Raw genomic sequence first — 17,984 nt, forward strand, 5'->3', positions numbered from 1 at the left:
AATTGTTGGAATGTCTAATAATGGCTATCTATACAATATCCCATTGTTCAATTTATAACATATTGTTTTCATACATGACCTGGGGTCATAACCTCTCTAAATATTTCTTTTTAACTGGTCTGGCTAGCCAAGAAATATTACTAATATTGAGAAGAGATCAAAGTCTGGCTTATCTTACATTAACATGTGTTGGAAATAAGGTTTTGATTGTCGGATATATGATTCAGGGGCAGTAACTTTGTATCAATAGATTAGAATCTTTTTAATTTAAATTTTAGTTCAACCATGAAATATTTATTAGGAAAATTGTGTCAATAACTTTGGATCATTCCTAGAAATGAAGTTTTACGTCTACTCTTCTACACCTAGGATCTTTCCTAGAACCAGTATACTTTTCAAATATTCATATAGAATAAAAGCAACCATCAACACAACAACCTTCATGTTCACAGAGTAAAGCAGTGAGATTTTAAATTGCAAGGCATTGTTAATAAGTTCAATTACTCACCATACCAGAAACATACAGCCAATGCTATATTCAGTGATATTTTCATGAATGAATAGATGGAGCTGAGGGGATGAGTAGGGGCCACAGAATTGTAAATGGGCCTCACAGCATTTAAGAACGCAATTATAAGGAATTGGAAGCCAGGAGGAGGCCATAGGCACGCCAGGGCTCAATATGGTCCCAAAAAGTCGAAATAGGTGTCACACAGGAAAACTGTTCCATCTTTCAGACTTACTGAAGCACAAATTGAGTTTGATAAAAGAAAGTTTGATGATCTTACCTGTTCTTGGACAGTTTTCAATAAGGAAGCAGAAGACTCATTATGTAGATGTGATGTAGACTGGTTATTTCCTAAATACGAAGTCATTAGTAGTATTTTATTTTTCCATAAATTCACTTAAAATAATATATCCTTTATAAGTATACTCCTTGTAACTTCTTTATATCTAAAACAAAAGAAATACAATCAGTCAGAGTAAGATAAATAATAACCTGCTGGAAAACCAAAATAGTAAACTATTCTCCATGTGTAATGATTGCAGTGAAGAAGAATCTCATGAATTTAATCTGTCTAAATCATTGTTTATTCTTCGACTGAAAAATTGTTGCAGTTTATACTTGTTACCAAAACACCTATGAAAAATTGGAAAAGTTTGACAAATAAGTCTCTATATTGAGTTTTACAGACAGATGTTCATATTTTCATAGCAATTTCATGTGGCAATGGCGCTTCTATTATTTGGTGCCTGCAAGTTGAAGTTCCTTCTGAACTACAACTTAAAGGGACAGATTATCCATTTTGGGGGTTGATTTGAATATATGTAAATAGTCTTCATAAGTATTAGAAATGTAAGAAAATCACATAATTCCTTCAAAAATATCTCAAACTATGAATTTCTTTCCTATAGATGTCTTTTCTATATATCACAGAGTATCTTAAAATTACGAGTCCTCAACCTGGATAACTCTGGACACACATGGATTTGAAAGCTCAAATTTGGATGATGAGCTGTGAACACTTAGCTTAGCTTAAAAATTCCTGTTTCTGAGACTAAAGTTCAATTGGTCAATGTCGCATCTGTCCCTTTAGTTGTCTCCGTTTCAGTCCAACATTATGATGCATTATGGTGACAATAAAATTCCCTTATTGCAGGATTTTGAACATGGCCAATACCATACATCACTTTTTCATTGTTTGGTCCTTAGATTATAGAAAATCTCTCTATACTGGTACATGGATTGTATGTAATGAAATCTCTTAATCTCTTTAAATAATAATTTATCTTTAGATTAACAGATGCATTGCAAAGGATAAGCTATTAACAAAATATGCCTCAAAACTACCTTGTTTATTCTGAAATACTTTGTGTGTAAATTAACAACTTACAAGTAATAAGTAAATGACCCAGTTAAGCTGTTCAAAAAAATTCCTATGAAATTACAACTGTAAATGTATACAAAAAACAGATGGCATTAACTCTTTTTCTATAAAAATCTTGTAATTTCTGTAACATTATCACAGAATTTAGTGTGGTTTAAATACTTGTAACAGGTGTAGAAGAAAAATTTACAGGTCTGTTTGTGAGTTAGACAGGAATTTTATACCAGTTGCCATAGATATTTTATTTTCAGATTTAAAGTCAATGCAAGCCTATGTGGCTCAGTAAGTTGTCTAGTGGGTTTCTGCTGTCAATAAGATGGAAGAATGTTAAAAATATGAAATATTTATGATGCACTACAGCAACCAACTAAAAAGAAGTCCACATATATTTGACGCTAACATATTTTGACACTTTACAATTATATAATTGAATTCAGAAATATTAATTTGTATCATGTTGTTACTCCGAGTTTCACGCTATGCGATCTTCAGATAAATGAATTGAATTAAAACAACTCTTAATCTTATTAGATTGATAATGATTGCATAGATTCTATTTTTGGAGAGTTGAAATTTGCAAATTATCAGTCCCAGCAACAATTAATAAGTTGGGGTTTGTATTGCTTAAAAATAAAAAGTAGTCAATCAGGCAAAATGAATTTGAAGAGATCTTATTATGGTTTTTTAGTCTTTGTCCAGTATTAGTATCACTGGCACCAAATTGTCTGTCTGATGTCACAAGATCACTGTGCAAGAAAACATCTCTTTTCAATCTTAAAGAAATCAAATTCTCTGCGTGTAGAAATGAGAATGAGTTGTATATTGATTAAGTTAAGAAGAAAGTCATTATTTGATAGAAATATAACAGGTTCAACTCATCTATCATAAAACAGAAGTATTAATGGGTTATGTTAGCAGTCTAGCAGATTAGATTCCATATACAGTTACTTTGGTCTGTCCTTTCTGAAAAGCTGGCTTGAAACCTTAAAGAAAATGTTATTGACCAAATACGGAAATCTATCAAGTATATGATTATATTTTGCTTCGTTTGATTATTGTCCTTTTTTTTCTTTCAAAATTCATTCTCTTTCATTTAAATGTATGCCTTAAAATATGGTGTATTTTGGTATGGTATGGTGTTAAAATTTTTAACACACAAACTTGCTAAAAACTGTATATTATTGGTTCCTTATTTCTGGAATATTTCCAGACCTACATAATACATAGATATAAATGCACTGAGTTCACTGATAAAATATTATACTTAAATAAACTGGTGTAAGCTTGACAAAGCTCAAGTATGGTACTGTCATATTTTGTATGCAGAGCTGAGAGAATAAATAATCCCACTCTAACAGGGCCCTGAGACTCATGGCGCTATGACAAATTCAAATATGAAAACTGGTGCTTTAACTAATGTACCAGTATTTGAGAAACCCTGGTTAAATTCTTTGCTTTACCAGATGATAGGATAATAGAACTTGATTCATGCTCTACCTGTATTACAAACGTCTATCAAAAATTATTGATTTAACAAGAGTCGAAATTCACTAGATTCCTGAATTCATCTTGAGCACTTGATATGATTTAATTTATAAAATCAAAGTAACATGAAGTAACCACACGCATTTGAGGAGAGGTAAACTAACTGGTTGCTTGCTAGCTTGATCAATATAATCTGGATTGGTCATGCTGATTATGTACTAGATTAGGATATATGTGGAAGCTTCTTAATCAGTAATTAGGAAATTTCATTCCTAACTAGCACTTAATTAGTACAAAATATAACTTTGCACGGTGTCTAATGGTTCACTGAAAATAATGAGTAAGTTTTTCACTGCTCACATGTATATGGAAATTCATACCTCAACTATTGAACTGCAGTGGCAGTAGACCTATCTAATTTTATCTTATTGTGGTCCTTTAAAGTTCAAATGTTCAATACATTTAAATTTTGAAGACTTTTTAAAAATAAATGAATGCTCCCTATTCTTTGCAATTTATAAATTTGCCAACTTTCACATATATGATATAAAAAGAAAGACCTACAACTTGGGGCAACAACCCTTTGTAAATATGATTTCTGATCGCTTGCCAAATTTGGTGGTATAAAAGTCAGAAGGACAGTGGACTTGTAAGAGTTGTATTGTTATTTGGTGTGCCAAATAATACAACTCTATGTTGGTCTATGAAAAAGAAAAATTATTCAATGAAATACCAACTTTGTTCTTGAAGAAAGCACTTTATTACATTTAAAGCTTTGATTTATAGGTCAACTTTTTCTACTTTTAATAACTATATATTACAGATTAGCAAGAATAAAAAATAATGTACATGTATTGTGGCACATCTGAACACAATAGTATAATAGCTAAATTTGAGCTATCTGTAAGCCTATCATGTTTTGAAATGAAATATGATGTCTGAATTGCCTACAGTTTGAGAAAAACATACCAGTATCAGCCACTGACATGACATTCATCCACAAAGTTTATTGTTGCTTTATTACTGGCATTGATAATATCTCTATGAAACTATGATAACATAAAAGAAACAGCTCATTAGAGTGTTTTGAAATGACAACGATATAGCATATCTTCCACAGGTTGCATTGCATTTGTCATTACCTAGTCGAAATAGGTTTAACATCACAGGTTCATGTATACCGGTACATATTTATGGATAATCATTATCCCTATAGCTAAAGTGAATGTCGGTCCATGTCTTGTCTTAAATTGCAAATAGGCCTGGATCTACTAATAATATCTACACAACAAAATATTTCATAAGCCTGTTGACTGTGTTGTTAGGCCTAGTTTACTTATTTAGACAGTTTAGCAGTTGCCAAGAAAATATGTAGACCTGCTGCACCGTACTGTAGATAAAATGCTATAATTACATAGAAGCGATGAGATAAAGGCTAACATTGTCAACTATGCCTATGACTGATGGATAAAATTAACTTCAAATCAAAATTCTGTCGAATCTATTTAGAGTCATAAATAAATAAATGTTTATCACACAAAGCCTGCAGACTGCACTCTTGATGAAATCGTGGATGAGCCAAATTCCCCAAATTATAATGCGGTTTCAACCTTGAAGTCATAAGTTAACGTACCATAAAAATTAAAGTTAAATCCAATTAATAAAATGCGATCGGTTTGCAGACAAAAAACTGTTCCAAATAAACATTCCGATGTACCTTCCCAGCTGTCAATCAACGTGAACCGGTCTGTAAGCTATTGAATTTAATGATTTTACTCCCTTTGTGACATCTGCAAAATTACTGATTTTCAAGACAATTTATTAGATGATTGACCACCACTATCGATTTTCAATCATAATATGCCATATTTTGTCCAATACAGATAACTCCACTCACTGGCTTGGCGGTATGCACAAGAAAAAATTCAATATTTGTATCTTACCAAAGGAAAACAGGTGCGTGAAAGCAGACTGATCAGCCATCTTATCATCCAAGGGACACAACTTCCTTTTCGTTAATTTTTCTTCAGACCACAGCGAAGTCTTTTCCATATGCAGTACTTGTCAAAGGGAGAGAATCCTACTTCTATCAGACCACAATTGTTTGAAAAAGTCGCTGTTTTCAAAGATGGCAGCCTCCATTGAGTTACGTGTTTTAGAGTTGTACAGTGGCATTGGTGGGATGAATTATTCATTGAAAGGTGATTAGGCTACACATTTTACAAGATACTAGTTCTGCTTTAAAGTACTTAGTACGCCACCAGAAGTTATTTTATTTCGATTATTTAATTAAATATTTTTTTTAAGGGAGATAACTACTGTTTTATTTTTTTTTTTGTATATCAAGACAACAAAGAAATCTTTTTCTAAACTAGAAGGATGCATTTTTATGTCAAAACTTCATTTACCTGTTTTGTAAAGCCAATTTTGGTTTTGACATTAATAGAGGAAGTGATCATTGTCTTATGAACTGCATTTATTGGTGACTTTTTAATAACTTTGTCACCATAATAACATCCACATCCAGTTTTGATGCTCCCTTCAGACTTTAAAATAGTTCTAATCATTATTACTCAAGGAGTTAGCAAACAAATGGAATATGCTGCCATCGACATTATAGTCAATAAGATATAAATACGATGAATTAGTTTGAATCTGGCCCTAACTCCCATAAATGGAGTAATTGTAAATTTGCACCATCTTAAGAGGGGTAGAGAAGTTTAGCTTTTATTCCAGTTAAATTCCAGGATTCCCATAAGTTAATTGGCACATTCTCTAGATTTTCAAATGTAGAAAAATGGCAGGATTATCATGCTTTCATAGAGGGTTACATTTTCATACTCACAGCACCAAAATATTATAAAGAAGGACTATAAATTGTAGTATTGTAGTATTCAAACCTAGTAATAGATTTTTTTAATTATTCATTTCATAGAAAGTGGAGTGAAATATGAAATAATTGCTGCAATAGATATTAATACAACAGCTAATCAGATTTATCAACATAATTTTCCTGACCATAATTTAATGGCATTCGGAATTGAGGTAAGAATTACTAACATGATTGATTAGTCCCTATTTATCATTTTTAAAGGGATAAAGGCCTATAGTCCTTAAACATTTACTTGCTATAGCAATTCTGCTATCTGATCTTCTGCTATCTTGCAATTAAAATGTTTAAATGTAGGTTTTTGTTGAGTTGACAAACTTGGCTTTAGGTTTTAATTTTGTAAAGTGATACAGATTGCTGAAAATGAACCTTCCATTTAAATCAAGTACGTACTTAAACAACAGTATCCATTAATGTTATTTCTAGAAATTAACATTAAAACAGTATGAAAAGTGGAATATAAATACTATATTAATGAGTCCACCATGTCAACCATTTACTAGAGTTGGTAATAAAAATGATGTTAATGATATTAGAACTCAGTCATTTCTTCATATATTACAGTTGATACATCAGTAAGTAAAAATATATATTCAATATTTCATTTGTTCCTAAAACTATTAAACTTGTAAACTCTTGCAAGTTAACTTTGTTGTGTAGCCTGGTTACAAACAGAGGAGTTTTTCAAATATTCTGAATGCTCAAAATTACAAGGATATTACTAAGTTTTGATTCCATTCAATTTCCACACATTATGTTCTTTCCAGATGTAAAGAGAAACCAAGTTATATTTTGGTTGAAAATGTGAAAGGATTTGAAGAATCTGAAGCTAGAAATAAGTTAATTGAAATGCTTACAACTAATCATTACCATTATCAGGTTAGTTTGACTGGATTGTAAAGGGAATTAGATTACAATTGTATTTTTATCTCTAGTGTTATCTAACAAGTTTTCTACTGTCATTCTATGTTTTATCACAATCAGATCAAACTAAGCTTGAACTACCTTCACATGTCAAGTTTGAAGATTTTGGCTGTCAAGGGCAATTACTGAACAACATTGAAAATAGTAGTGTTTTGAGGTGGCTACAGGCTGCCACAGGTGCAAGGTAAATCATCTATCTATGGTATCCTCAAAATTTCAGGACTGTACTACAAATTTAATTGTTTTTTTACCCATAAGGGCAAAAGGGCAAATTATGTTCACCATAATTATAAACAGTGTAGGTCATGGTCAGTTTTCTTTACCCCTTGTGGGAAAAAGGGGCAAATTTTGGGGGGCAACTGATCCCATCATTCCACTAGAATTTATTGTCAGTTTTTATCCCATTATGATGCAGGTTGTTGAGCTTCATGTCACAAAAATTTGGAATATGTAGCTTTTAGGGTAAAAATATTTTACCCCTATGTCACAAAATGGGGTGATTTTGGGGGCTAGCTGACCCCCTTTTTCCACCAAGATATTTTGTCAGTTTTTGTGTTTTTTATCTTCTCATGAAATTTTTCTTATACTGTAATAATTTGGCATGTGTAGCTTTTGGGGTAAAATTGACCCATGTTGGGTGACTTTTTAGGGGCAGCTGACCCACAAACCCCCCAAAATATTTTGTCAGTTCATATTGTTTTGAGTTTTGAATATATGTGTAGTAACATAACCAATGTATTAACAAGTAGCTTAAATGTTAAAATAAACCTCTTTCAAGGGTTTTTTGACATACCCTGGGGGCCACACCCACCGGATCTGTACCAGCTGAGGCACATTTTTTCAATGTTTGTCATAGTTCTAATTCATTGAAACCATCTTACCTTCTGGGTTTTTTGGGGTAAAATCACCCGTAGCTAGCTCTTGGACTAAGTGTATAGAAGAAATATAAAAATAGAATGGTAATGCCATAATCTTGTTCACTGCATGACACCACTAGTCTTCTTCAAAAGACAACAAAATCTATTTTACTTATTTTCATTCCTTGGAGAAAAAAATATGACTTCAAAATATACCTATCTAATAACATCAAAACATGTAAAAAAAAATATAACTACAAAATATACCTATCTAATAACATCAAAACATATAAAAAAAAATATAACTACAAAATATACCTATCTAATAACATCAAAACATATAAAAAAAAATATAACTACAAAATATACCTATCTAATAACATCAAAACATATAAAAAAAAATATAACTACAAAATATACCTATCTAATAACATCAAAACATATAAAAAAAAATATAACTACAAAATATACCTATCTAATAACATCAAAACATATAAAAAAAAATATAACTACAAAATATACCTATCTAATAACATCAAAACATATAAAAAAAAATATAACTACAAAATATACCTATCTAATAACATCAAAACATATAAAAAAAAATATAACTACAAAATATACCTATCTAATAACATCAAAACATATAAAAAAAAATTATAATATTCAAAATTTATCACTACATGCTAAATACTAAGAATTATTCAAACTAGGCCATGACTTTCAAATTTGTGTTTTGCCAGTACAATATCAAATTTCAATATCTAAACATGATTAAAAAAAACCATGGATTGAGTAGAATACATGGAAAGTGAAACCAAAAAAAACAGGCCTATTCTATCATGTGCTTCAAGGTTAGAATTACAAATACATGTATAAGGAATCCATCCAAAATCAGTTTTGTGTTCCCATTTTTGCTTTGTGAGGATTCAGTGATATCAGGGTTGTCAGTATTGGTAGTAGACTTGATTGTTGTGGTCGTTTTAATGCAATCCTCTGGTTCAATAAGTACTGATGATTTACAATAGAGATCATGACATTCTCTTAACTCATGAGCTCTTACAAATGCTACAGAAGTGACATTTCCATTAATCTTTGTAAGATTTTCTTGAATGTCACACACAATTTCTTTTAAGAATGTTGAATAATCTTTTTCATTGTTGTTTCTGTTATTATGTTCAGTTATGAAAATGGACACATAAAATTGTTCATAGATATAAAGCTTTTGGTTGTATATAACTTTTATATCATTATAAAAGGTTTGAAAATACCAAAGAATATTTTTCTGGTCCCAGCCAAGTTTTTCAGCTATGTAGTTCCCCAATTCATTTGATAACATCATATAACGGAACTCAAAATTACTTTGACTAGATCCTTTAACAGGTAAATCATTGTACCCTAATTTCATCCTCAAATATTTCATAGATTTTAAAGGTATGGATGTGTTACCAGTATAGTTATCACATCTACGAACTATATTTAACATCTCTGATGAAAACCTAGAGGCTGATGGCATTTCTATGTTCTTACTAGTTTTGAAACTCCACAACAATTCGAAAATATCTTTCAAGTCCAACATGCAGATAGATAACTTTGGATCATTCTTATTTCGTCGTTTGGGTTCATTGTAACATTTAACTCTAGAATCTGCTGCCTTTTGGTTGATGTCAAAACAGCTGTAAGAATATGCCGGTCTTATTGTGTGAATCAGGGCAAATTGTAAACAACTTTTCATAGCTCCTATCCATTGTCTTGCTTTACCTGTTACAAAATTCTGAATTTTAGACGCTGTAATTCCAAATTCTCTAGAAATTCTGATACTTAGGTCATTGGGACAGTTGTATTTTTGTTGAAGACATCTGCTGTACCAACTATCATCTGGTACTGATGGTGCATAACAATAGGATGGTAATGTCAAGTATGATTCATCACGAATTTCCTCCTTACTACATTTACATACTGTTGGTACTGGATACATAGCAGAATTATCATATAGTTCTGATGTACAGCTAAATAAACAGTAGTTTGATGGACATTTATATTTTCGTTGACTCACATAATGTGAGGATAAACAGGTTTTCCAGACATATCTTCCATTTACATAGACACATTTCATAGTCCCACTAGGTCCAGAACTTTTCAAGCACAAACTTTTCACACCAGCTATTTGTATTGTTATCCACAAGATACTAAATAAAAAAATAACTTGGTAGTTGAGATTCAAATTCCCATCCATACTGATTTCTCAAAATATAAAGATTTGTGATCCCTTAGTGATAAAAACTGGTTATCCTATCCTCACTGTTATTTTGACTACGGTACTGATCTATATTCAGGTAGTTACACGTATTTAATTCAACATCAAACAATTTATCTTATACTGATAAAACTAATATTGTGAAATACCTTAGTTACCTCATCTTTATCTGTTTTGAAGAGAGACCCAGATCACTTTATTAAGTAAATTTCCATTGAAGAATTAAAGTGAAATATGATATTCTATATATTACAACATACTGTGGTGACCTTAGTCAATGAAAGTATGATATAAAAAGATTTTTGTGTGGCCAGGCCTCAGAGGCTACAGTTCTATCCTATTTTTTTGATTTGTTGTATGCATATATATATTGGTGAGATTTCAGACAATATTTGCCATATCATGATGAAAGGTTTTTGAGTTATTGCCCTTGTCTTATCCAAAATATATAATGATTGACATGTGAATGTGATAGAGTCTACAGTTCTGATAACATTGTATGCATATTTTCATTTGTGAGATAATTGACCTAATTGATATTTTTGAGTTTTTGATGAATACTTTTTGAGTAATTGACACTGACTTGGTCAGAATACAATTCAATACATAATATTTGGCTTTTGAATGCAAAAGAATATATAGTTTTGGATTGACTAAAACAAATTTGTTGATTTCTTTTCAGTTTAAGATTTTTTATTTTTTGCAATTTAGCAACACTATTGATTCTTATCTTTAAATATCTTATATTACTATCTTCATTGTCATAATATGAATTAGTACTTTTGTATTTATTTGTAGGAGTTTTTATTGACCCCCCTACAATTTGGTATTAGTAACTGTAGATTACGATACTATATGATTGCTAAATTACAAACAGTTCAGTTTTTATTTACACCATCTAGTAAGGTAATGTATTTTTAGTTTAAATTTTTTTAGATTGAATATACAGCTACATAGCCATGGCATATACAGGCACATAGTGTCATGGAATAGCCATATACAGAGACATATTTTCATGGAATAGCCATATACAGAGACATATTTTCATGGAATAGCCATATACAGAGACATATTTTCATGGAATAGCCATATACAGAGACATATTTCCATGGAATAGCCATATACAGAGATATATTTTCATGGCACTTTTCTTCCATAATTTATCTCTGTATATTTTTCTATTTCAGATTTTAACATCTATACCAAACTGTCCTGAAGAATGGTTGAAATATCTACAGTGTAGTGAAGAGACAGACAATCCTGTTTCTAATAAATGGGACCAATTCGAATCTTGTGATCAAAATATCCATCAAGAGGATATTGAAACAGACTATATCTGTGATAAATGCCTCAAATTAAAGTATTTTTTAGAAAGTAAAAGTGATGATTATTTTCAAGACTATTTAGTGGAGAAGAAAGATTTTAAATGGTTCATTGTCATGGACATTGTTCACCCTGGTTTGAAGAAATCAATGTGTTTTACTAAAAGGTAATAAAATTAGATAAAATCTGATATACCATTTCAATTTTTATTTGGCTCTAGAATTGTTGTATTGAGCACTATTGAAACAGTGAATATATTTTATTATTGTAGGTATGGTCATTATATAAATGGTGCTGGACCAATTTTACAAATGTCACATGACTTAAGTGTAAGTATATATTACTAATAAGAGTCATATAGTTGGAACTTTATTCAGCTGTATTGACAAACATAAGTAACTACAGGATATCAGACTAAAAACTAGCAGGCTGGTTGGTTTACGTCAGCTTCTAAGCAGACTATCACAGACTAGTTAGTTGTTGGTATTGTTGGTTTGGTAAAAACTAGGTGTTTTGATTAGGGTTTTTACCAAAACAGCTGTTGGCAGCATGAGATTTTATCATTTACTAAGGATACATCATTATCAAATCTGAAACGTCAGCCTGTCTGGTTTCTTTCAGGATTTTAAAGCAGCCTGTGATTTGAAAACAAAAATAACCACTTTAAATTCTCGTGATTTCTGGACAGAAGAAGAAACTAAAATAATTGAGAAATTAAAACTACGATATTTTACTCCAAGAGAAATTGCCAATTTACTTTGTTTTCCTTCTAGTTTTAGTAAGTATTGACACAAAATTTCATTTCTTTGTTTTATCTGGAAATTTGAGGGGAAACAATGACAGTATCTAATGTTTTCAAAATTGAATTCCACAGCAAATCATACCAATTGTTTCACAGTGATATGTTTTATACCGGATATCTATGAGTTGTCACATAAAAGAGGTAACTGAAGGGAAGACAACAATAAAAAACTGTTTCTAGAGCTGATAATAAAATGTGAACAATTCTGTATCCTAGATAACTCCTTGGGAAAATTAATTGAGTCCCATTTAATACCAAAAATGATGGCCTTACATCTTTACAATCTTACATTTGATATCAATAATTAAGACAGCAACTAAAACAGTCAAACATTACAATTCTGCTCTGAACAAATTTATATTATTTTGACTATAAAATACTTCTATACTGTTAACTGAAGCATCCTTGAAAGTTTCATGATACTTATGTAGTTAAATTGCCCTTTACTTTGTCTCCAGAATGTCTCAAAATTAGGAAAAGTGATTCTATGCTTAATGCATTATATACATCATCAAATGATCATACCTTAATCTAAAAATGATTTTTATGTTATTTTTCAGGTTTCCCTGATAATCTGAGCAGAATTCAACTTTATCGTTGTCTTGGTAACAGTTTAAATGTCCATGTAGTATCTATTTTAATAAGATTGCTTGTATTAGAAAAATATGCATCTTGATATTTTCTTTTGATGAACTCATAGTGGAATCTGAATTGAAGAGAAAACACAAAACAGAACATTTGTATCTGTATTTTAAAAAGATTGTTATAAATTGTAGCAAAACTGGTATGGGAATTATGAAAGCTATGGGTAATATATTTACATTCAAATGTAAAAAGTGGGGTATTAGCACGACCTATATACCGGTAACCGCACCCCATATGACAGGGGCACCCAAATACTACAGTTATCTATTATTATCATGTTATTATTATAAGAAAATGTATTATTGGGAACACGTAATTTTATTTACAATAAATATGTTTATTAACTGAATCAATATTGACACTAAATGTTAATTATAACCCAGTTACAAGGACAATATATCACATCATTGGTATTGGTATATTGTAATCTTTTCAAGTTGGATTACCCCTTTAAGGAGATAGTTTACCAGGCAATAAGCCCATTGGCAGGCTGTGTTTTTAAATAAGAATATTTAACAGAATGGTAATAATCACCAATATGAAATATCCAACATAAGTCATAGCCTACTTTAATTTAGATCTCTAACAATCAAAACTGTGAAAAGACTGTTTGTTTATTTTTATAATGCTGAATAGACTTCTGCTCAATTTGTCAGACACAATTGAGAATTAAATATTCAAATATGATCAATACAAATTGACTGCTATTTCTATTTGTGTTAAAGGTAATGCCCAGCCTTTTTTTGTACTATTATAGGGTGAATGGGCTTGACATGCTTAAACACAAATTTGAAAAAAGTTTAATAAAGACATTCTGCATTTACAGGGATGCTGTAGTTAAATATTTTCTCTTTTAGATGATATACATGTAGTTTAAATTCTGCTCTGAACAAGTTCTGAGCTTTGACGTCATTAAATTGTATTTGCAATTGGAAATTACTAAATATCCTGGCCACATATTCTCGAAACGATCTTAGCGCTAGGATGTCCTAGGTTCTTATCTTCTAACATTGATTCTGGGATATCCTAGCGCTAAGATCGTTTCGAGAATACATGGCTTGGACGTGACAGCAATCTATTTATATTGAATTGAATGAGAACTGGATCCTGCATAAGGATAAGGATAGCTGAAAGAACTCAATCACCTGATAAAACAAATATTTAGACAACAATATCCTATTGTATGATAATGACATCACCATTCATGTGTATGTCAGTGAGAGATATCATTTTATGTTTAGAACACCACCAATTTCATCACTTGAACTCGAGAGCTTGGACTGCCCCTCTATATTTCAATTTCTGTTATCATTAAAGGGAATTAATTCTGTGACCTGTACTCCTCATCTGAATATTCATAGAAATGCCCTTGTTCTTATGGTCTGGTAGAAATTGTCTTAAATATTAAAAGACTAAATACAGAGTCTAGCATTCAAAAAAATATTCAATTAGTCTCGGCATTACCCTTTAAACCACTTACAAATGAGATCTTTATAAAAAAGGTGAAATTCCTTTAATCTCTATGATCAATACTAAAAAATAAAATATAATATAAAGCATATATTATAAAGAATTGAATAGTAGGGTATATAATATGAGTTTATAAAGAATATTTGAATATCTAGTATAGTGTATATCAAGTATTTTAATGGTGTATTAAAGCTGTGAAGAATAGAGAGTCAAGGAGAATAAAGTATTAAATAAAAGTATTTGATTAGCTCATACTTCATAGAGTTGTAGTGGACTATTGAAATTCTAGTGGTCTGTCCAATCTCTAGTGGACTTTTATAAAGTTTAATGATATAGAGATCTCACCACTTCAAACAACTGGGTTATTCCCTGAATAGTTCTTATACAACAGGTAGGCTTCAATTTTTTATTTTTTTTAATAGAGTGAATGTAGGGATATTTTCTTACTTTACAGTGAATTACACGGTTTACTCTCCAGTCTAATTACAAGTGTTTAACAAAATGTGTTTTAAAAAAATGCGAACTTAATTAAAAATCATTTGAATATCATTAAATTTTGAAGTAAATACGAATTTTTTTTTTTTAAATATTTAGAAGTCAATTTTTTAGTTTTTTTGAGTCAAAATAGTTTCAGCATATAAATATAGTGTGTATTCTGCTTTTTGGATATAACACACAAAACAGAAATTTCTTGTTCTCTCCATGTTGTTTTAGCTTTGTCATTTTATGATGGCAAATGATCAGATCAAAATGACCATAAGAATCATGGTTTCCAATTTTGTTTTTTTTGCCATGATACATTCTTACTTTATAATAATGTGATTCTGATTTGTTTTTGTGGTTTGATACACCAATTTTAGAAATTCCTTATAAAAAAAATACATAATGTCAATCAATTATGAACTGAATGTAATAACTTGCCTTCAATAGCCACCTATCTTGTATCATGTAAGTTTGTAAATGCAGCGATTTGATTGGATTGTATGCTAATAACTACTGCCAATCAGTACAAAAAAACTGTAAACAATTTGACTGTGTGTGTAATCAGGGGCTATGATTGTCTGAATTTGCTAATGTACAATCCAATCAAATCATTTACAATCATCTTAAATACAAGAAAGGTGGCAATTGCAAGCAAGATATTAGACACAGTTTGTAATAGCTTCACATTGTCAAATTATCAAGTTGTATTTTCACACCCATTAAGTTAATATGACATGAAATATAATCCATTAACAAAACAAATCCTAAGATTGAAAACAGAAAAGTTTGAACTTGATTTGATTGACATAAAACATTAAAGATATATTGACAATAGAGATATTGTATTGGTACAAAGTAATGTACTATGTCAAAAACTTCTTGAACATTAAATGGTCTTTAGTAAATCATTTTAATTCATTCGATCATTTATTTTCTAATGTTCAATTTCATATTTATTCTTTTCAAGTTAAAGTACATATACTTGAAGGCATATAGTTATGGTATTATTTCAAAATTAACAGTTGACTTAAAGCAGTTTACAAAATATGAGTTATAGATAGAAAATCTATTTTCTTGTTCTAAAAAATCACTTTTATTGTTGACAAGATTTGAATTTGATCCAGATTTTCAAGATAATTTTTCAATATTTTCCACTTATAAATTGTGAAATATTTATTTTGAAAACTACATTTGTTACAAAGAAAAACAAATTACTTTTTATTCATTTAATGGATTTTATAAAACATTATGCTAGGAAATCGGATATTGAATTTTACTCTGAATTCATATAGATATTCCATAGATTTTTATTACAGTATAATTTTATAATTTCCTTCCAATATTATTCTAAGTTCCTGGTAACATTTTAAAGTATAATTACCACATTAGTCATTTTGATTAAACTTTTTTTAAGACATGATAATCTAAGCCAACATGATAACTTGAGTGGATTCATGTATTTTCAAATATTTATTAAATACCTAAAAATGATGATATTTATTTTTATTTTAAGGTTATAGTTTAAACAGCTTTCGAAAAATATTCAATTGATTTGCAAAAACATATCTTAAAAAAATAATTTTCTTTGTTTTAGAAAAATATCTAATTAACTTTAGATTTTTTTTGGAATATCTCATTTATAGAGGAAAAATATATAAATAGTTTAAATAGGCATTTGATATTAGCAAAATATCCAAATTGTTTTAGAAAAATATTCAAATGGTTAAAGAAAATTATTCAAATCATTTCAGAAAATCTGAAGGATTAAAAGAATTATCTTAATGATATTATAAAAATATCTTTTGGTCATAATTGATATAATTTTACTTATATTTCAGAATGTCTGACCATAGAGAAAAGAATGGTAAAGAAGAAAAGGAAACAGTGCTACCAAAATTACAAACAGGATTTAAACCATTTAATATGAATTATTTACAACATCCTCCAAGAATTAAACCAAATTATGGTAAAAAGAAGGTTCAAATTTTACCCAAAACCAACGTGACCCGAGTATTACTGTATGACAATATGACACAGCAACAAATGTTAGATGTGAAATTAGCTAATATACGAATAGAAAAACATCGAACCATAAGAATGATGGATTTACATACAAGATCATTTGCCATGCAAAGGATGAAAAAAATGAGGAGGATGTTTAAAACTGAAATTGACAATTTGAATAAAAAGAATATGACGTGGCTTGAATTTCCAGAAGAATCTAGATCTGCTGAAGGACATGCAGATGTCAAACTTCCAAAAATTTCTTCGCGCAAAAGTTTAGGCAATATAGAAACAGTGAATGGTATAACTCAAATGTTCAATACTTTTGGAGTCAGTGAAAAAAGTCAACAACCAGTGGGCATCAAGTATAAAAAATCTGTGAAAGATCCACGATTTGTGTGTTTAGAGAAAGGATTAGTTAATCTTGATAATCCCAGTGATGGATATGTAGAATTGAGTCCCAGTTTTGTTAAAGATTATTCCAGTATTTCTAGAAGTATATCTCGTATTGGACTTGTTCCCATGGTTACTGTTGATACACCTGCAGACACTGCAGACTAATATTTCATCTTCAGAAATTACCAAACTAACATCTTACTACAGGTTTAGACTCTGGATTATATTCAGAGTTGACATTGTGGTTTCTGAATTTTATTATGTCAATCATTTTGACTAAAAACATCAACGCCAAAATAGTACTAGGCTAGGAGTTTAGGGTTTCTTTGGTATGTACCATAGTAAAGTGTGTTTATTTCAATTATTAAATAATTATACCTTACATGTGTATTTCTATAGACCGTAAAGAACCCAAAAAATTGATTTCATTTGAAAATTATATAGTTTGTAGTTGTCAAAATTGACCCTTTTCAAGTCACTTAAATATAAACAGTAGTCAGAGAAATGGTTTTATGAGGACAATTATATAATACATACTTGGCCTTGATACTGATCTTTT

The 17,984-nt window shown here is 30.1% G+C and overlaps 2 protein-coding genes across 2 annotated transcripts; both read left to right on the forward strand.

Moving 5' to 3' along the window:
• Positions 1-5,502: 5,502 nt before the first annotated feature.
• Positions 5,503-13,103, forward strand: LOTGIDRAFT_114987 (hypothetical protein; the record flags this gene model as incomplete). The annotated part of the gene is made up of 9 exons (XM_009053799.1): positions 5,503-5,575; positions 6,310-6,419; positions 6,691-6,839; positions 7,032-7,143; positions 11,101-11,208; positions 11,490-11,791; positions 11,897-11,952; positions 12,260-12,403; positions 12,988-13,103. 9 exons carry the CDS (start codon positions 5,503-5,505, stop codon positions 13,101-13,103), a joined length of 1,170 nt encoding a protein of 389 aa, XP_009052047.1.
• Positions 13,104-16,864: 3,761 nt separating this feature from the next.
• Positions 16,865-17,590, forward strand: LOTGIDRAFT_159495 (hypothetical protein; the record flags this gene model as incomplete). The annotated part of the gene is made up of 1 exon (XM_009053800.1): positions 16,865-17,590. The coding sequence occupies one exon, from the start codon at positions 16,865-16,867 to the stop codon at positions 17,588-17,590; it is 726 nt and encodes a 241-aa protein (XP_009052048.1).
• Positions 17,591-17,984: the final 394 nt, after the last annotated feature.

The sequence above is a fragment of the Lottia gigantea genome (assembly GCF_000327385.1).
Source record: "Lottia gigantea unplaced genomic scaffold LOTGIsca_20, whole genome shotgun sequence".
NCBI lineage: Eukaryota > Metazoa > Mollusca > Gastropoda > Lottiidae > Lottia > Lottia gigantea.